At 38.0% G+C, this 22,443-nt stretch overlaps 2 protein-coding genes across 7 annotated transcripts in view; one reads left to right on the forward strand and one right to left on the reverse strand.

The window, feature by feature from the left end:
* The window catches only part of LOC137292233 (anaphase-promoting complex subunit 13-like), a 384,028-nt gene that overhangs the window by 88,856 nt on the left and 272,729 nt on the right, over nucleotides 1-22,443 (reverse strand). The gene's annotated exons all lie outside the window — the stretch shown is intronic.
* LOC137291963 (uncharacterized) overlaps nucleotides 1-22,443 on the forward strand; it is a 58,839-nt gene that overhangs the window by 30,218 nt on the left and 6,178 nt on the right. For 3 of the 6 annotated variants that reach the window (XM_067823518.1, XM_067823531.1, XM_067823539.1), the window contains exons 2-11: nucleotides 3,415-3,475; nucleotides 10,150-10,170; nucleotides 10,513-10,558; nucleotides 10,792-10,943; nucleotides 14,400-14,569; nucleotides 16,133-16,275; nucleotides 17,048-17,153; nucleotides 17,481-17,676; nucleotides 19,114-19,267; nucleotides 20,444-21,680. In XM_067823518.1, coding sequence (XP_067679619.1) covers nucleotides 3,415-3,475; nucleotides 10,150-10,170; nucleotides 10,513-10,558; nucleotides 10,792-10,943; nucleotides 14,400-14,569; nucleotides 16,133-16,275; nucleotides 17,048-17,153; nucleotides 17,481-17,676; nucleotides 19,114-19,267; nucleotides 20,444-20,502 — 1,108 coding nt within the window. In that variant the 3' untranslated portion in view covers nucleotides 20,503-21,680. Of the gene's footprint in view, nucleotides 1-3,414; nucleotides 3,476-10,149; nucleotides 10,171-10,512; nucleotides 10,559-10,791; nucleotides 10,944-14,399; nucleotides 14,570-16,132; nucleotides 16,276-17,047; nucleotides 17,154-17,480; nucleotides 17,677-19,113; nucleotides 19,268-20,443; nucleotides 21,681-22,443 lie in introns of those variants that run through there. The other 3 variants (XM_067823525.1, XM_067823545.1, XM_067823551.1) reach the window with 1 other exon arrangement.

Below are 22,443 nucleotides of genomic sequence, written 5' to 3' on the forward strand. Positions count from 1 at the left end.
ACAGCCTAATAAACTTGGGCAAGTATTGTGACTAGGTAGGGAGTAACGTAAATTAAAACTGGCACGCTATTTAATAAGTAAAATAAAACTATATGGTCAACGGTTTCGATGTGCTAAAGGCATCTTATTGCTACAGTTTCATATTGGTTCAGTTTAACTGCTGTATAGAGTCATTGGTTCAGTTTAACTGCTGTATAGAACATCTTATTGGTATAGTTTAACTGCAGCATATTGCATCTTATAAGTACAGTGTAACTGCTATGTAGAGCGTCTCATTGGTACAGTTTAACTGCTGGATAGAACAGTTTGGGTACAGTTTAACTACTGTATAGAGCATCTTGGTGGTACAGTTTATTTGCTGTATTGAGTATGTTTTTGGTACAGTTCAACTGCTATATAGAACACCCTATTAGTACAGTTTAACTGGTCACAAATAAACAAACCGACCGTGACAAGTGAAAGAGTGCATGGAGCATTAATACATCAACGATTTATTTATGTTTAGAAATTACATTTGATCAACTTTTGCACAAAGTTTATTAGGTTTAGACAATGAAACCTTTACTTCTTGAGTAGTAACCCTATGTCCAGGTAGCTGTTTGAAAGGATTAATAACAGTGTCATTATAGAAAGCTGTACTTGGTCCAACCTTAGTAGCGCGACTTGAATGTCTCTCTGGCTGCCTCATGTAGAAAGTTGTACTTGGTCTGTCCGTAGTAGCGTGAATGTATCTCTTAGACTGTCACAGGTAGGACGTTGTACTTGATCCAGACTATGTAGCGTGAATGTCTCTCTCTCTGTCTCAGGTAGGAAGTTGTACTGGATCCAGTCTTAGAAGCGTGAATGTCTCCCTGTCTGTCTCAGGTAGGAAGGTGTAATTGATCTTTCCTTGGTAGCATGAATGCCGCTCTGGCTGTTTCAAGTAGGAAGTTGTACTTGATGCAGCCTTAATAGCCTGATTGTCTCTCTGGTCGTCAGATAGAAAGCTGTAGCGTGCCTGTGTCTGTCTCGCTTAGGAACTTGTACTTGATCCAGCCTTAGTAGCGTGAATGTTTGCCTGTCTGTCTCAGGTAGGCAGTTGTACTTGATTGTCTCTCTGGCTGTCTCGTGTATAAAGTTGTACTTGATCCAGTATTATTATAATGAATGTCTCTCTGGCTGTCTCAGGTAGGAGGTTGTACTTGATCCACCCTTAGAACCGTGATTGTCTCTTTGGACGTGAGGTGGAAAGTTGTACCCAGCGTGTGTCTGTCTCGTTTAGAAAGTTGTATTTGATTCAGCCTTAGTAGCGTGAATGTCTCTCTTTCTGTCTCAGGTAGGCAGTTATTTTTTAATGTCTCTCTGGATGTCTCATGTAGGAAGTTGTACCTGATGCAGCCTTAGTAGAATGAATGTCTCTCTGGCTATCTCAGGTAGAACGTTGTACTGGATCCAGTCTTAGTAGTGCGATTGTCTCATGGCCGTCAGGCAGGAAGATGAAACGTGGGTGTCTCTCTGAGTCATGTAGGATGCTGTACTTGATCCAACCTTAGAAGGGTGAATGTTTCCCTGGCTGTCTCAGGTAGGAAGTCGTACTTGATCCTGCCTTAGTAGAGTGATTACCTCTCTGGCTGTCAGGTAGGAAGTTAAAGCGTGTGTGTCTGTCTGTCTCAGATAGGAACGTTTTGTTGTTCAAAGAAATCGGTGTTCAGATACTTGGTTCTCGTGCACTAGTATGCTGGACAGACACAATGGAACTGTGTATTTGCCTTCGATTACATTTATATTACAAACTTTACAAATTCTCCTTCCCCTTTACACCTGATGAAACGCTGTTTCTGAGACCGGAAGTAGATCTCGTACTCTCTAAGATTCCGATTCAAAGATCCTGCTTCGAGCTATGTTCCAGCTCTTCAATACGTGCGTTCCCATTTATTACCTAGGGTCCAGATTGTCCCTGCAGTGTTTGTGAAGTTCTTGTCCAGGATGCTGTGTTAAACATTTGCCCGTAGCACGACCTATCTGTTACGGAAGCCTAATGCTGCCACTTTTGGGTTACCACAGATGACCATGTCGTAACTGTTTTTATTCGATGTTTTTCCTATATTCGTGCTTGGATATCATTGACATAACTTTCAACTTTCAACTTTCAACTTATCAATTCTCACGTAAAGTGCATTCAAATCTAATCTTATGACCTCTTGATCATCTATATATTTCATAGCATCTCACACACCTTTACAAAGCGTCCATTTCTCGCGCTTATTACAATGACTTTTCAGTTTCACGGTGCTTTATTTACTAAGTAACAGGAAAACATGACTCTTGGTCAGACTACTTGTGACTATTTGTTAAGGGGAATAACAACCATTTACAAAAAGACCATATACTGAGAGAAACAAATAAAGGTTCACCGCAAAATTTAATTTTCAAATTTAATATTTTCCAGTTTCCAGAACATTTATTTGTATCTCTCAGTATATATAGCGGCAAGTGCAGCAGTGTCTTCAAACCATGAAGTAGTGATTGTTGCCAGATTCATCCACGTGAAATACTGTATAACCGTTTCTAATCTAAACGTAGCAGTATATATAGCGGCAAGTGCAGTAGTGTCATCAAACCATGAAGTAGTGATTGTTGCCAGATTCATCCACGGGAAATACTGTATAACAGTTTCTAATCTAAACGTAGCAGTATATATAGCGGCAAGTGCAGTAGTGTCATCAAACTATGAAGTAGTGATTGTTGCCAGATTCATCCACGGGAAATACTGTATAACCGTTTCTAATGTAAACGTAACCGTATATGTAATATATGATGACACTTTCAACTTTGAACATCAGTCAACCACGAGTTTCAGTGATAGATGATTTCATCCAGAAAGCATTCTCTGTATGACATGTAAAGTTGACAACAATTGGTTTGGCAATAAGTGCCATGGCGTGATCCAGGTCAAGGACATATTTAGCTTTAACTGCATCATCACAATACTAGCATCATAATTTAATAATGACTAGTTGTTTCACTTATACGGTCCATTACTCATATGAACTGGAGATTGGACCTGAACAACTGAATAGTCACCACTGTATTGACATTAAACCTGCCCGCGAAATGACCCTTTGCTTAACCCTACACCAGTAGCACATACTTACAACAAAACTGAGTATATCGTAAGTACTTGTGGCATGAGTGAATCTCAAAGATCTGTACAGACCCTGATGTACGAACTTTCACTCCGTCATGGATATACGATATTCAGATGTCATAAAGGATAACACCGAGGAGCACAATCAAAGTGCCACGGTCATCACAAAAAAATAACAATGAAATATATCACAAAATTATCACAAAATATTATATATTATCAGACGTCACGTAATCCCAGATGCTTCAGCTCTATCTTTTAACTGAAACTAGACATATCCCTTGCAGGATGAAGTTGCTCCTATTTGCCTTGTTTGTTGCTGTGTGGCTGGAGAGTATACATGCTACTGTAAGTGTTGATTTGGCATTCATATATGTATGTATGTATGTATGTATGTATGTATGTATGTATGTATGTATGTATGTATGTATGTATGTATGAGTGCGTGCGTATATATATATATATATATATATATATATATATATATATATATATATATATATATATATATATATATATATATATATATATTGTATATTGTACTGTATATATGTATATTGATATTGTGCTTTATCTTGATTCCTATAACAGTACATTACTATGAAGTTGAACCATCCCTTAATTACATTTTAACATTGGATTTCTTGGTTTGGGTGTTTGGCCCACATATTTCGCTAATGTGCCGGAAAACCTTGTTTTGAAGACTTACTTCCTGAGTGTCTTTTTGTATGCTGCAATCTGAGCTGTTATAACGGCTGAATAACATCGAAAGAACTAAAATCTTTAATATCATGAAAATCATATGGAAAGTTAGTTACAAGTAGTTATTGAGTTGTTAGATCAAACCTTGTTTTCAATTTTACAATTTCCATAATGTTGTTTTCTCTGAAGGTTTTCTTCTCACGTCAGACCTTGAATTACTCATATGGATAACTGTTGTATGTCAGCCCACTGAAAGCTTTAACTATGTTCGCCGTTATATTGGCCGTCATTCGCTTGACTCAAACTTCACATTTTTAGACAAGGCCTGCGATCCCAGTTACTTTACCACAGGCTTTGACATTACAACTTGAAAATGCTTTTATTGATCTTTGTTACCCTTAAAATATATTTGTCAATAGCCACAGCATACGAGAAATTGTTGGCGGATTTGCTGGGCATTCGTCACCAACTCGAGTTATTCCGGACAAGCCGATAGCGACTCGTGCCCCTCTGGAAGGATTTAATCATTTGTCACCACTCACCCCTTACCGTAACCTCCAAACAACAAACAACCTCCAAATGACCCCGTCTCGATGCTTGTTATGAGATAAATCGTTTATGGCATTATGTTATATTTAAAAAGGTCACATGCATCATACAACACAACTTTACAGATTCTGATACGTTTTGGTAAGCAGTTACCGAAACATACCATCAATAATTTCAATTCAACCTGTAAAGTTGAAAAAACGCGATGAAAACTAAATTTTCCCCAGCGCTGAGTGGTTTCAACAGCTGTGCTGTGCTGCCCCCATAACGAATGCGCAGTGACTAGGTTCACAGAGCTTGAAACAGTATGCATGCCCAGAGTATGAGTTGGTGAGCAGTAGTCTAATCTTGATTGTGTACACAAACTTATAAATAATCTACTCGTTACAACAACAACAACAACAACAAAACAATAAAAAAAAAAACAGAACTTGTTGATTGTGGACAGCAGCCTCTGTCACAGAGAAAACTCAATGTCTGGTTTATTGACACCTATATATCTGCCTGTCTGCTGAAGACATTATGCAATGCACAGCTTCAATCATTGACCACATGCAATTTGAACTTAACAGGTATCAGGCTATACGCCATAAACAAAATAAACTGATTTATGAGTCGTGCACCCGAGTCTTGTCTCTGCCACATTATGTAATTAGGCAGGTGTGATATTTGTAGGCATGACATGTTTTATGTCTGTGGGTTGCAAACAAACTACATCCATTTTTCTCGGATGAGTGAATCTGACGGAAACTGACGCAAACTCTTGTCAGTTTTAAGTCCTGCTTTGTACTTGGACGAATGACAGTTTCCAGCCACGCAGTAGGTCACCATCTCTACTGAGATAATGTTTTGACTGGATGGGACGCAAATTCAGAGAACATGTATTTACAAAACCCAACATACCCCTATACATTCGTTATGAATAACAACTTCTTCTAGTGTATATGATTTTGTTTGACAACGGTATATGAATCCATACTGACACGACGCATCAAATACAATGAAAGAAGTTGTTATCCATAAAGAATCTTACTTTCTTGTGACTCGCCATACTTCTAAAATGCCCATCAATCAGATAATCTTTCTGTGCACACAATGAGCCCTCAGCGTGTCTGCAAATGAACCAGCCAATCAGAATACACTTGAGTGCACATCCACCCGCTATGACTGGGTTCGGTCTTCCGAGGGCTTCGTTTCGAGGGAAGTAAGCACAGGTACCAATTTCAAATATTGCACTTTTGAATCGCGATTGTACGCTTATAATTTTGTTTATTTGTTTTTTTACAAGCAGCATATATGTGTATTATATGTCATAAATAAGTGATAATTGTGTTCTAATTATGCTTGATTTTTTGGTTGCGTGTGTAATTATTAAACCCTATTCAGAAATATAATTGGAAACTTAAGGTGAACATCTGGTAATAATTACGTCAGAATATGTGTCTAACAAACATACTTTTTTATTTAATTGTTTTCGCTCATTTACAGGTACTGTACATTCAGTCAAAACGTGGTACATGGTATATAAGTAGTGTTTCTATAGGAAGAGGTTGCTGAATGTCAATTATGTATGGATGGATGTATGGATGGATGGATATGAGATAGAGATAACATAGTTAACATCGTAACATAGATAACATAGACGAGATTATCCATTGCTCTCCTCACAGTGCTGGAAAAATGCATGTGGAGATGACCAAAAAGAAAAGAATTTGTCAACACCCCAAGAAAGGAATAAACATATTTTGTAATGTCAAAATACTTAATTATCTCCCTTTTCACATGACTGAAAGGGTTCAGTTGAATGTCTACTGTGTATTAGGATAACTTGTTTCACAACAAGTATTATGGCTTTAATTGGATTGTTATTTTTCCCTTTGATCTCATTCTGCTTTGTGGAATGCAACGGAATATTAAGAGCCATGACTGGAGTTTTTTCAGATATTTTTTGAACAATTTCACAGCCGAAAAAGAGATGGGTAATTGATTCAATGTTATATTCACAAAAACAACAAATGAGAGAGTCTATATACTTGATCTTAAGCAAAAACTGTTTTGTAGGTAGAGTATTGTGAATAATTCTGTATTGCAACCATCTTGGATCAGTGCTGTGAGTGCATTTCCATTTATTTCCCAGTCCTTTGGTAGAAGGTTTAGATTTTTAGTTTTTATTATAGTATTCGGTTTTAAATTTAGAGCACAGAAATTTAAAGGGTGTGTCGGTTAAGTGCTCAGAATTGTGACATGTTGTGACCTGTGAGTAGTAATTGCTTGTTTGACCCCTTCATAGGTCAGGAAATTAGTTTTGAGTTTATATACGTCTATAAAGTCATCAAATGATACAAGTTTTCCTTCTGCTGTCATCATGTCAGATACAAATACAACTCCATTGTTGTACCAGTATTTACACAGAATAGGTTTGTTATCTAATATGTTCTCATTACACCAGATAGACTGTGACTGGATTTCAAATTCACTTGCAATAGTATCTTTTTTGTTTAGATATGAACCAGGCCCAAGCAAGTAACACAACTTTCAAAAACTGATTAGTTAAGGTTGGAGTAGCACGATTTTAATGTAATTACTATCTGCAGACCATAGGTAAATTTCACCTGTCATCTGTCTAAGAAAAAGATAATTCCACTTATATGATTTCTGTAATAATTTTCTTACGCATCCAAGCTTTTTGGCATCAGTTGTCTTTTCAATTTTCGGTACCTCTAATCCACCACGTTTTGGAATATGTTTCGGATATGCAATAATGTCCCTTTTAATTTTGTCTGGTTTTCCTCTACATTTAAATCTAAAACATGGATCTTGATGTTTAACTAAAACATGGATCCTGATGTTTAACTAAAACATGGTTTTTGATGTTTAACTAAAACATGGATCTTGATGTTTAACTAAAACATGGATCTTGATGTTTAACTAAAACATGGATCTTGATGTTTAACTAAAACATGGATCCTGATGTTTAACTAAAACAGGTTCCTGATGTTTAACTAAAACATGGATCTTGAAGTTTAACTAAAACATGGATCTTGATGTTTAACTAAAACATGGATCCTGATGTTTAACTAAAACATGGATCCTGATGTTTAACTAAAACATGGATCTTGATGTTTAACTAAAACATGGATCTTGATGTTTAACTAAAACATGGATCCTGATGTTTAACTAAAACATGGATCCTGATGTTTAACTAAAACATGGATCTTGATGTTTAAGTAAAACATGGATCTTGATGTTTAACTAAAACATGGATCCTGATGTTTAACTAAAACATGGATCTTGATGTTTAACTAAAACATGGATCCTGATGTTTAACTAAAACATGGATCTTGATGTTTAAGTAAAACATGGATCTTGATGTTTAACTAAAACATGGATCCTGATGTTTAACTAAAACATGGATCTTGATGTTTAACTAAAACATGGATCTTGATGTTTAACTAAAACATGGATCTTGATGTTTAACTAAAACATGGTTCCTGATGTTTAACTAAAACATGGATCTTGATGTTTAACTAAAACATGGATCTTGATGTTTAACTAAAACATGGATCTTGATGTTTAACTAAAACATGGATCTTGATGTTTAACTAAAACATGGATCCTGATGTTTAACTAAAACATGGATCTTGATGTTTAACTAAAACATGGATCTTGATGTTTAACTAAAACATGGATCCTGATGTTTAACTAAAACATGGATCTTGATGTTTAACTAAAACATGGATCTTGATGTTTAACTAAAACATGGATCTTGATGTTTAACTAAAACATGGATCCTGATGTTTAACTAAAACAGGTTCCTGATGTTTAACTAAAACATGGATCTTGATGTTTAACTAAAACATGGATCTTGAAGTTTAGCTAAAACATGGATCTTGAAGTTTAGCTAAAACATGGATCCTGATGTTTAACTAAAACATGGATCTTGATGTTTAACTAAAACATGGATCCTGATGTTTAACTAAAACATGGATCCTGATGTTTAACTAAAACAGGGATCCTGATGTTTAACTAAAACATGGATCCTGATGTTTAACTAAAACATGGATCTTGATGTTTAACTAAAACATGGATCTTGATGTTTAACTAAAACATGGTTCCTGATGTTTAACTAAAACATGGATCTTGATGTTTAACTAAAACATGGATCTTGATGTTTAACTAAAACATGGATCCTGATGTTTAACTAAAACATGGATCTTGATGTTTAACTAAAACATGGATCTTGATGTTTAACTAAAACATGGATCCTGATGTTTAACTAAAACATGGATCTTGATGTTTAACTAAAACATGGATCCTGATGTTTAACTAAAACATGGATCCTGATGTTTAACTAAAACATGGATCTTGATGTTTAACTAAAACATGGATCTTGATGTTTAACTAAAACATGGATCTTGATGTTTAACTAAAACATGGATCTTGATGTTTAACTAAAACATGGATCTTGATGTTTAACTAAAACATGGATCTTGATGTTTAACTAAAACATGGATCCTGATGTTTAACTCAAACAGGTTCCTGATGTTTAACTAAAACATGGATCTTGATGTTTAACTAAAACATGGATCTTGATGTTTAACTAAAACATGGATCTTGATGTTTAACTAAAACATGGATCTTGATGTTTAACTAAAACAGGTTCCTGATGTTTAACTAAAACATGGATCTTGATGTTTAACTAAAACATGGATCTTGAAGTTTAGCTAAAACATGGATCTTGATGTTTAACTAAAACATGGATCTTGATGTTTAACTAAAACATGGATTTTGAAGTTTAACTAAAACATGGATCTTGATGTTTAACTAGAACGTGGATCTTGATGTTTAACTAAAACATGGATCTTGATGTTTAACTAAAACATGGATCCTGATGTTTAACTAAAACAGGATCTTGATGTTTAACTAAAACATGGATCCTGATGTTTAACTAAAACATGGATCCTAATGTTTAACTAAAACATGGATCTTGATGTTTAACTAAAACATGGATCTTGATGTTTAACTAAAACATGGTCTGGAGGATTTGGGAGTATCGGAAATAGGTGATTTAGGAAGGAGGAGTGGTTTCAAAACTGTGTTTCGTCCCAAGGGAGTACGTGATCGTGCTGACCAGGTGCTTATTGCTTTCGTAATTTGGGACAATTCATCTGCATAATGGTTCTCAACCATATTTTCTAAATCTATGTCAAAATGAATGCCTAAAAGTATCAGTTGAGTGTTTCTAACAAATATTCGTTCCTCCTTCTTTTAGTTGTAGCAAGGAAGTATAATTCTTTAAAATAAATATGCGAAAACAAAAACAGCAAAATACTGAACGAATGCTTTGGTGATATTAAGTACGAAGAGGCATAGAGTTATCGTTCCTGTTTGAACAAGTTATGCTGTTCCTTCGCCAGCATGAAATCCTTCAAGAGGGGCAGACTTGCTATTCAGCTTGTCACTAGTGGGATTGTTATATTATACAACCTCTGTTGAAGATGTGACAATGCTAATGTTAATGTATGTTCATTATGTCCTTGTAGCCAGACAATAATAAACCCTTCATGGGCTTAGACGATATCATAGAACATAAGTCTCCATCTCGACCGGGGAAGTGATGGTAATCGATACACAGTGTTTTGTAGTGTTTCTTTGTGCTTTTGTTTCCATATAACATTAAAGCATGTTATTAAAGATTACTACTAATGATGTTGTACTCAAACTGACTGACAAACTGATAATTACTCATACTGCAAACATTTGTGTTTCAGCCGTCGACTCCAATTCCAACTGTGAGCACATTATATTATCAACCCAATCTTGATATGTATTTTATCTACCCCTTGTGAGATTGTTCACGTTTTCGTTTGGGTGTATAGGTGTAAAGTGTCAGTTGATACTGTATGTAAATGACCACTGTTGTGACAATGATAATTTTCCTGTTAGTTCATTATGTCCTTGTTGCCTAGGAATAATAAACCACCCATGGTCTTAGACATTGCTATAGAATGTAAGTCTTCGTGCAGACCATAGAGGTCATGGTAATCGGTATACGTAGAGTGTTTTGTTCTTTTGTGGTTTTGTTCAGTTTGAGTATTTCTCACGGAATAATGTTTCGTTTTGTTGTTTGACAGCATCTGTGGCCATCAAACCTGCCTCCGGCTCACCCGTTCAACATCAGTACGTATGTTTCAGCTTGTGAGATTCCATCCTCTGAATACCCAAAGAACTATGGAGTGTCTAATAAATGGATATACTTGATCGAGAGCTAATTCCAACACGTGATTATTTTCACTTTGTTTCTGCAAACTACTTCCGTATTTACAACTTGAGATAGCAAACTGAGTTCAGTCTATTTAACATGTAGTCACGTCACGTTCATGGAAATAAAGATAATGTTGCTTTTGTTCCAGCTTGTTACAAAGACAGCTCGGTCGGCATACATCAAAACACTTCATACCACCTCGATCTTTTTGTCACTGGAAATGTGCCATCACCATGTCCCAATCGTAAAAACCACTTCACGATTGACGATAAGGATGTGAATCTTACCTCTTCATGTATGGTAAGTGACATTGTACTTTCCCCCGGTTTCAGCCACATCAGCAGATTTCAGTCGTTAAACAACATCTTATTAATCTCATTGGTTAACAAACGACTTAACATCTCTGTGAGAAACGTTATATAACTAGTTCTAAATATTACGTAGAGGCCACTGCACAGGCTAGGCAAACACATTGCATGCAGAAGTGTGATACCAAAACTTTAATGGCAGGGAGATAAAACAGTAATTATATGCATGTTTTTCTCCATCTGAGTTTGACTTGCCAATAAGCTAACAACAAGATATGTATTTTACCTGGTCAGCCGCATTTACGTCTGAGGGAAGAAAACCCATAGAATAATTTGCCGTTCTTTCACCAACCTTCTTTGCTTTCACAGATTCAAGACCAGTGCTCTGTACAAAGGGTTCAGTTTGTAAGTCCTACTTATATAAGGGACGACAACAGTAACACACGCAGTATCTTTAGCACCTATAGGGCTGAAAAATGGTATGAATGGGGAATATGAATATATTGAATATGGAATATGAAATATGTGCTTTTCGATAATGTTGTGAATGTTAATTGGTAACATCGGTATGTATCAGATCAAGCTCTTTTGTTTACGTCGTTATTTCTCCTGTCATTAAGATTCTTTTCAGCTGTACCCATTACAAATGGCGTAAAATATCTGACAAAGTGAACCAAACTTAGAGATAGTTATTGTGCTCAAAATATGTAAGTGAATGAGTGATGACATATCTTTTCGGTTTGTAATCATTCAGTTCCAAAATGGACAAAAACGTAATGTCCTTAAGTGAAAACCATTGATTATAGCAAATGCCGGCAGTTCAGGTATTTGATGAAAAAGTTAAGGTGACATTAACTGGTTACATATCCTTTCGTGGCATTATGTCAGTCGTCTCCCCGTACTCTGAACCGTTACCTATGTCTTCAGATTGGTCGTATTGATCAGAAGAATCATTGATTAACTCAGGTGGACAAAGTACTTGACCTCCCTGAGCGACTACTTGATTTACTCAAGTCTTTAATGAGTTGCTGATTGGCTCAACTTGAGATGTACTCACAAGGGCAGCTGCAGACTTCAGAATCTATTCCAATCAGAAGGGGAATTTTCCAGGGGGACTCCTTTAGTCCTTTGCTTTTTTGTTTGTCTCTAAATTCTTTGAGTTTTCTGCTCGATAGGGAGGAGGGTTACCATCCCGGACCTCCTCAGCACAGATCCCCAACACCTCTTACTCATCTCCTCTACATGGATGACATCGAACTCCTTGCCGAAGGAGAGACCAATTTGAAAGAACAGGTTCTCCTTGTCGAGTCCTTCTCTAATGATATTGGCATGACTTTTGGCCTCGACAAATGTAATACTCTTCATTTGAAATGTGGCAAGGTAACTAATAATGGATCGGTCAGGTTACAAGGAGGAGGAGTTATTGAGCATCTTGTGGAAGATCAGGCCTACACCTATCTTGGAATGCTGAAGAATGCCCAGATTCAAGATAAACTTCGGGCCGAGTATAAATCTCGTTCAAAGAAAATCTGGAGCTCAGAGCTAAATGCTCGAAACAAGATCAAAGCCACCAATATTGTTGCTGTGCCAGTCCTCTCCTATTCCTTTGGAGTAGTTGATTGGACAAAACAAGACTAGAAGGATCATGTCTGATAACAGTGCACACCACCCTCGTTCCTCTCTTAATCGTTTATATATGCCAATCAATTCGGGAGGACGGGGTTTGATTAATGTGGAAACTCTTCATGATAGAATTTTATTGTGTACTTTTGCACATATTTATTTATCAGATGATCCTCTGGTGATGCGTGTCAAGACTGACGATGAAAGCAAGGAATTTCACAGCTATTTTAAGCGTGCCAAGGTTGTTGGACACAATTTGAAGTTTGAAGTTAATTTTGTTGATGGCGATGTACTGCTGGACGGTACAGTGATGGGAGTAAACCAGGTGAAGTCCTTCACCAAGTCTGCCCAGAGTCGGTCCTTTGTGGAGAAGCTGTCTGAGAAGCCATTACATCGTGTTTACATGCAGTGTGTGGAACAGAACAGCAATCCAACCGACTCCTTCGCCTGGATGAAGTCGGCTGGTCTCAAATGTGAAATTGAGGGCTTCCTTTTTGCTGCTCAGGACCAGTCACCTCCCACTCGCAATCGCCACAATGTTATTGTTAAAGAAAATATCAATATGAAATGTCGTCTTTGCAATGAATTTACAGAGACTGCTCAAGACCTTGTCAGTGGATGCCCTTCCTTGGCACAAACAGCTTATCTTAAAAGACATGATGGCATGGCTCGCTGCTTTTACTATCGTCTCTGCCATGCCTGTGGCTTTGATCCCGAGGTCCATCCATGGTACGACCCTGAACATGTCCAGGGCGTCCTGGAAAGTGACGCTTTTAAACTTCTCTGGAATAGGCCAATATACAGCCTGAGACGAATTCCAGCCAACAAACCTGATCTTGTCCTTTTTTTATAAAACCAATGAAATGATTTATATCATAGAATTTTCTGTCCCTTTTGACAGCAATGTGATTGGCAAGATTCAGGAAAAGCATGATAAATATGCGGACCTCGCCTTTGAAATGTCTCGCCTGCATCCCAAGTACACAGTCGTCAGACTCCCCATTGTTCTCGGTGCCCTTGGTTTGGTATCTTCTGATCTCTTGGCGCAGATCAGGAGAGTGCCGGGGTTCTCCACCGGGAGCACAGCCCTTCTGACAATCTGGGTAATGCAGTGTTGGGGAGCCTCCGAGCCTCCGATATTCTCCGAAAAGTTCTTGGTGGGTTCGACTAGGCAGTGTTTCCTGGGAGAAGTCCCATTCGCTGTCTGGGCTGTGTGTTGAGGGGGCGAGGGCCCTGAGCTGATGATGAGCCTTACCGACCCGACTGTGCCAGGATTACCCGAACCCTCTCTGCTACATTCTATCCTGATCTCTAAATCATAATAAGAAGCGTACTTATATTGCGCCTTATCCACATCACTGAGGGACATGCTCTAAGCTCATATCATACTGAACATCATTATTATTACCCCGGATAACGCAAGGTGCCTGTTAGGCGCTAGAAGTTTATAATCACATGACTTTATCTCACCGGGTACCCATTTTCTGCTGGGTGAACAGAGGTAATTCTTGAACAAACTTACTTGCCTACGGTGAGACCGTATGTTTCACATGTATGCAAATCATCGAGTATCTGGTTTTCTATATAATTGCTCAGGTACTTTTTGACAGACTATCAGTGCTGTGTCACCTTTGTAAAATATATTGTGTGAAAACTTTAACGCAAGGTTACCCACCGTTACAGAATATATCATGTAACATCTGTATAAAAGAATGTCGAACTCCATCTGCTGAAATGGTGATAAATGAAATGATGATAAATGGAAGCGTGAAATGATGATTCACACAGAGATCAGAATGACGTAATATGTCGTGTATTGTTACAGGACACGAAGGAAGGTGCATTTCTCATCGAAGCACAAAATAGAACACTTCCCACCATATCAACAGGCAAGAAAACTGTCATGGGAGGGATTGGGTCCATTGTCTACAGAGTGACCTGCATTCCCGACACAAATGGAGATCCGGTCAGTGTGTCAATTGTACCGCCAGTGAGGTGAGTTCTTGAGATAGCGTGGGATACTGACTGTACATTGTTTCATACGCCTTGATAAAGTGCCAACAACACTCCACAATGCAACTTCAAATAGTTCCAAATGATGTTAAACGCACTCTAAGTTGCTAAACTTTACAATATTAAGAATATTAAGAAATAAATCGCCAGGTGACGTGGGGGTTGGGGATGGGGTTGGGGATTTACATTTGCGTTCATTTCGTTTTAGGATGATATCCCAGATTCGACTGACGCTAGTGAAATTCCTAACCATGATAATTCAGGTAGAAATATTAGCATAACAATAGTAAACTCCAATGTTTCTAAGTTCATGTCTAAAGAACAGCCGTTCTGCATACGATTGCTACTCTAACTATAAGAAACATAAAACAGATGAACATGATATAAGGTGACCATACAGATAAATAGACATTAATAAAGTTTCCCCAGATGATATAATAAAAATCTCTAAACTGGCAGTGTCGATACAAAACTTAACCCGTTGCCTTTGTAGGCAGACAGCCATCCAAAGTCCGAGGTCACGGACGAGTCAATCAGTAACACGTCCTGGGGGTAATGCAACCACAATTGCACACCTGTTGAAAACTAAGACAAATGTTTCTGTTTATTGGACGTTTTCAGTGATTTAATTTGCTTTATTGAAATATTACAATGAATTGTTTTCTTCATTGCACAACCTGATCTTAGTTAGATGGATGAATCCACAATGGAAAAACGCCCTGTCACGCATCTTCGCTCTTGCTCGTGAAAATGTCCTGTTTTGAATAGTATGTCAGTCGTGCCAGAATAGAGATAAAGCAGTTCTTGCTGTCCTCTATCTTGTGGTTGGATACGTTTAAAGGTGCCATTCAAAGCCTCGCGCTAACGCAAAAATTCCCTCTCTGAAATCACACATCAAAGAGCTACAGATATAAAACCATAACAACTTCATCTCCCAATTGAGAGCAGTTCCGTTCTCGTGAAAAAAGAGTATCGAATGAATGAAATCACGGACTTTATCTCAACCAGTTCTTGGTGTCATCCATCAGACGGTTTACACTAGATTTCCAATCTCTCAGTATGAGCTGAGCAGTTTTCAACGTTTAAGATTTTATGTAAAGACTACCACCGGATATATATAGTTTGCAATTTGTTTCGAAACGAGTGAGCGGGTAGATAGGGACAGTTACAATGTTTATACCTACGTGCGGAGTCAAATTCATGAAAAAGAATCATAAACGGTTTTGCTGTATAACGTATGTGTGACGTGTGTGGTTAATACAATTAACACCAGAGATGTATTGCTTCACAAGTGAATTTGTTGGATAAATACCACGTATAAATCTTTGTTTGCAATTATGTCTTTCATTCCAGTCCAAGATTTGGTTTCATCAATATGAATTATGTTGCCATAATACACATGGCCATATGACGGAATCAGTGGCAAGTCAAAGAATTTTAGTTTCCCGATATGTCAAATGATATTTCTATTGATTAGTCGATTGATTATTCTATATGAGATATATCGTATTATGTATAATGTTGCACACATTGTTTCATCTTCAGCGTGAAAGCGACTGCCTCAGAACTGGTGCTGCCCGCATTAAAGATAGGCGTTTTTGAGGGATCCCCAGCTCCAGACTTACAAAAACCCCAAACCTCACTGACTTTGGGCAAAGAAGTGAAGTTAGTTGTTTACAACGATCTCAGTAAGTAAAGAGAGTGGGTTGGTTGATGTTTGATAACTTGCAGAACAGACGGATATTAAGAGAATTTAGCACTATTCCAGTGGCGGACTGAATAATCGAGTCTGAACCAGACAATCCAGAGATCAAAAGCATACTCGTAGGCATCGCAGATATGATGACACAATCAAGTCAGCGAGCCTGACCATCCATCCCGTTTGTCTCGTCATATAATAAGCATAGGTTGCTGACGAGCAATTCTGTGAAGGATCTTCACAGGTCCGAGAATTAATTTCAAGTTAGTTCTCAAAACGCGCTCAAATTGATGTGTGTTGATGTTGTCTAAACTGGTCACAGTTCTTACCATTCTCTTAGAAATAAGAAGCACATTATAAAATACTTGAAGATACTACTTGGTTGTAACAAAAGAAAGCCCTGACATTTTTAAGATTGTGTTAACAACCTCAGACAGATGGCAGAAACAGCAATTCCACACACAGGAGGTGAAATATACGAAACCAGGTGCACCTCCAATACAAAACGTACCCGACAAAAGTGGCATGTAGTGTATTACAGCGAACTACACTGACTTGCTCCTCCTGATGTCTTGATTTTCAAGTGTAACTGCTTTGATCAAGAAGATTTGTTTTGCTCAAATGTTTTGGTTGTAAAAGCATCAATCAATATCATCTATTTGAGAGAATAAGTGGTGTCTGACGCGTTTATATGACTGTCATCTGTGTACAGGATAAAGAATGAAACACTTGAGATACATACCATTTTATTTGCTGTGCAGGTGGCCAACGGATGTCCTACATGTTGATCCCGTCCGAGTGCTCTGCCTACCCTGACGGAACGAAACCGAAACCGTCCCTGACATTGTTGAACGACAGTAGTACAACGTAAATACACAGTTCATGAACTCTGCGTGTCAAAACAGACCTACTGTCATTCACTACAACTGCGTAATATCGTTTACTCAAACATACTAAATTAAACAGACGTGCTGAAACGATTGGTATATTAGGTCGCTAATGTCATCACACGGATTTATTTAAAATCTAACAAGATTAAACATCAATTGTATCACAGAAAATAACATTGGACTGAACCAACTCTCACACAATGGAATCATATAGGTGTTGAAAAGAAAGTAAACTTCTTTTTTCCTAAGTAATCCTCGGATTACACTAATTTGAAAGTAAATGAACTTTATATGCTCATTGTAGATGTACACAGGAAGACAAACTGCTCAGCACATTCACCGTAGCCAAGACGACCGACCACGATATGGCCTATGCCACCCTGTACCCGTTCACGTTTGAAGGCTACCCTGACGCACCCGTGGTAGTGGAGTGTACTGTGTACATCTGCCCCAAGGATGATAAAGTTGATGGTATACGAACTGGCTACTGCGCTAAACAGGTAACTAAATCCTTATTTTTGAAATTTGTATATAGCTACTAGAAGCAATGGAACTAAACCCACAGGAATCAAATGGATAAAAAAAACATTTACTCAGTTTATTCTTCACAATAAAACTAGTAATGCCGTGTACATAGACCTGGTCATGCAGTGTCTCTGAGGAGTAGCTTATCGTAAATGTCCTACACTGTGGTTCTGATAAGGGAAACTGATCTGTCCTGTTGATGAAGTTGTGCAAATGTCCCGGCGCCTATGCTTTCCGGGTGTAATGTGGTCCACTTTCTTTTCATGACTAAACGAACTGGGAGTGAGTACAATGTGCACATTATAAATCTCTCCCACAAAGATTGTGTGATGACCTTTCTCTATGACAAGTACGGGGTATTCAGTAACACGATATCACAGCTATTGATATTTTATCTCTTTAATAAAATAAATAGTTTATAATTGTAAATGGACCATCAGACATGAGATCTGAGTTGAACGTCAAATACACATAGCTTTTGTTAAGGTGATTGGTCGCAGTCACCCTTCACTCCATCCAGGATATCTCTGAAATGATTGTTCTGTCTGACTTTACGGGCATGAAAGCGCCATATTTCGTCTTTACACACTCTGCCATAAAGGAAGCCGAAAGTCAACCTTAATGCATTAGAAAACACAATGTTTGCCCCGTGACCTTTGCAAGGACAATGGTGATCAAATGTGGTGGTTCTTTAGTTGAACTCGTACGTACATCATCAACTGTCCTTGATTGCAAACTATCGCCAATGCGACGTCCGCTACAGACGATCTTGGATGCAGCATGCCGACCATTTTCTCACGCTACACATTTAGACAAACTAACCGTCACTTCCATCCAAAGAGTCTGAGCGTTGCCAGGTTAATCAAAACATTAACTTTGAAGCCATGTGTGTTGTTTTAGTCATGTGACCAGTTCTATCCACCAGTGGTGCTAGAATCAGCTATGAGGGAGTGAATTTAGTTTAGTTTCACGCCGCACACAGCAGTATTCCAGCTGTATGGCGGCGGCCTGTAAATGATCGAGTCTGGACCCGGCAACCCAGTGATCAGCAGCATGAGCATCGATCTGCGCAACTCTGAGCCAATGAAATGTGTCAACGAAATCAGCGAGCCTGACCACCTGATCCCGTTAGAATCAGCTCCCAGAATCACCCATGAGTCGGCCCCCGTTGGTTGTGGTGATCTTAAGATCGGCTCTGAACGTTAGGGCAGCATTAATACAGTATAAAGAAATATGCTGAAAGCATCACTATCATAAACGGAATGCCTATTTTCAGCATTGTCACTTTGAGAGACCACTTCGAAAAGGGTTTAGTTTTGACATATTAAAATGGTCAGTGTCACAGCTTCATGGAAATCAGAATATCAGAATATACATCTGTTAAAACACATTGTTCTCTTTATCATCTTAAGAGTTTGATCGGGAGGAACAGATGTAGTCATGTGGACCCTACTTCTGACTACACAAAGAAGAGGCGGAGGAGAGATATTGGAGTCGGCGACAGTGGAGTGGGAAGGGCGACCCTGAGAGCCACGTTCAGCGTTCAAGAACCACTGATAGCAAGCGGTGTGTACAGAACATTTTGTTTCGTGAATTATGCAAATCAGATTGAATTTCCAATAGATGAACTGCCTGAGAGAAGTTATCTCTCCAGTATTAAGACTCATTTCGTTACCGTATCTTACCTGTATTTTGTTCACCTGTAGAAGTGATAATTAACTGAATAACTATTCCGAAGCTTAAATCTGCTTTATTGCATTGGGCAGATGTTCTTAAATATATTTAAGCTACACGAGTAAATGCCATATCAGATATTCAATCTGGCCATTCATATCCTTCAGTCAAGAGAATTCTACCAACATACGTAATCAGAATCTGGGCGAAGAAAGTGAATCGACGAGATACAAAGAGGAGGAGCACACTTGCACAAAGCGATCTTAGCGAAACAACGATTGTAACACCCATTCTACAATATAGAAGATTATGATAGTCGAAACACTAAGATCGCTTTGTGCATTTGGGCCCAGGCCACATATTTTAAACTCGTGAACCTCATTTTATCTACCCTGACTGAAAGTCAAGTTTCCTTAACTCATGGCTCGTTTGTCCATCGTCCGTTGGGTTTTAACCACTTGACCAATAGAGATGAATCTTTTGATACGGTTTCACACGAATGACGGCAATCTAATTTGTTCTGATTTGATTTCAGTATTTGTGTTGCCATTCTTCGACCATTGTTAATAAAAATACACTGAAATGTGACGCACGAATGTGGTTCTGGAATCTTTGTGTGAAATCTGGAACATTGTTTGCCAAAATGTAGCCATTTGTGTTAAAATGCATCATACCTTGAACTATGTGTAGTTATTTAGAGAGTTCAGTAATGTACTTTGTTTCTAATATTTAATCAGACATTTGAATTCCACATATATTTCCTGACATTATAAACACCCAAACAACCCCTGCACGCGCTTCCCCTCTAGAAACCACAAGAACATTGGACCTGAGACTCCACATGCCTTGCTATCTAGATTACCATAAAAGGGTTTTGCTATTACCCCCCTGGCAGACATTCTATTCTTGCTATCTTTCGTCGGTTTAGGCTGTTGATTACGTATTAAGGTGAGCTACAGTGTTGTGGCACGTGTCTGACAATTCTCATGTGTATTAGTTCAATGTGATCTTTATATTTACTGATGCTTGTATCCTTCGTGTAGATGAATCTGTAGTTTCTGTTCTCAGCTTCAAGGTGCTCTACGGGGATCTGGGGACTGGTAGCGCTGGTGTACATCTTCATGTGATCTACAGGACCCCACCGTGAACACACGTGGCCACAAGACCCAGGCGGATGACATATATACCCCGAATAAAAAGTTAAGCGCCACCCTTTTTCAAATGTAACATGTGATGTTGTGGAAATATTAGACTAAAATAATTTGAAAGACGAATCCATCTTTAGAGAAAGTTATTTTAGTGACTGACTTCGGAATATCATAATCATTTGTACCGACAATTAATGGAAGTATTGTTAAAGATATGATGGTACCGCTTTTTAAAGCAAAATGTCTATTCCTATCCTGCTTCTACAACACTATTAAACAAGGGTTTTACTTGTCAAAAATGACAATCACAGACCATATAGTATGCATTAATGATTTTCACTTTTCAAAAGAAGGCAACTTGTTTGAGGAAAACAACACGCCTGTATTCAAAAAGCACATGTATCGTGTTTAAAGTACATGTATAAGATACTATAAATAATGGTTAATGTTTAGACTGAAACGTACTAAACCAATTATAATTATAGTATTTCTTATCAGACACCCTGTGTTAAAATATACTTGGTGGCACTTATCACTTTATTCTAAGTATATATTCATTCTCAGTAATCAGCATCCGAATGTACAATGTACCCTAACACATGGCGATGATTTCCTGCATATGTACACTTGATGACGCTCAATTAATTTATAATATGCGGAGCTATGAGCCTGTTTAATTATCGCGATGTTTTGTATAAGAATAACATGCATGGAAATTTGGTATTTTTCGCTTCCGATGAAAAAGCTATCAAGTAAGTTTTCATAACGTTGCGCAATAGAACAAATGTACACACACTGATTAGAATGGACGATTGAATCATTATATTTCTTCTACTTGATACTCTTTGAGTATACCAACTCTTCGATTGACGTTAGAAACGAATTATTATGTTAGAGCCTAGGAGCCTGTTTCATTATCACATATTTTGTATCATTATAATGTAAAATTATTCAAGAGTCCCGATTGTTGACTCTGGAGATATATCCGAAAAATATTTGTTTGTAATCTTTTCCAGTGGTTGATTACAATGATTATGCTATCTCTTCAGCTCGGCATCCTTTGAACATTGAGTCGTTGTACGCTTTGGTGCCTTGTAAACAATAAAACATGATTATTTTAAATGGAATATCTTTAATAAACGGTACTTCTAACCCAATCATGATCTCTGCTGCATTTTGTACAGCACTCATGAGTCTAACATACTGCTCTTGATCACGTGAGTGTCTGGTCCAGACTCGAATATGTACAGATCGCTGCTATAAAGATGGAATATTGCTGAGTTCGGTGTAAAACTAAACTCACTCACTCTACTGATAAATGTGCTACTTCGCTGGCCAATTCTAACCCGTATCTCCAATGGAGTTCTGTGATATGATGGACACAGTGAATATAGTGATTTGTTACCGGAATACACTGGTTTTGTGGAAACATGTGTAACTGACTCCATAATGAAACCATGATACGGAAACACATTATCTAAAAGATTGGATGTGGAAGGTCCTTGAGTACTTAGAATCTCGATGCAATGACTCCCATCACACCAGCACTGGAGGGACAGTTGTCAAATACGCCGTAATTCGTGGTGCAGAATTCTCCCCTGTCCGCGCCTGAAACCTGTGACTTGTTATCTGGCACTCTTGACCTGGCACTACAGGTCGTAGTGGCGTACAGATATGGATGTTATCATAGCAGTATAGCTATGTGAGGCAGGGCGAACATTTCACACAGAATCCGACACCATCTATTTTCATTAACTTATTACAACATGTCAGGATGCGTCACGTAGAAATAACCATATAATCCACTTCGAGTTTCAGTTTGGTGACATAACATATGACATATATTTCATAATCCTTTAAACATTTGAGACTTTGGCCAGTCATAATGGAACCCATTTTTTTTATGAATGTATTCTCCCT

This window comes from Haliotis asinina, chromosome 1 (genome assembly GCF_037392515.1).
Source record: "Haliotis asinina isolate JCU_RB_2024 chromosome 1, JCU_Hal_asi_v2, whole genome shotgun sequence".
Lineage (NCBI taxonomy): Eukaryota > Metazoa > Mollusca > Gastropoda > Lepetellida > Haliotidae > Haliotis > Haliotis asinina.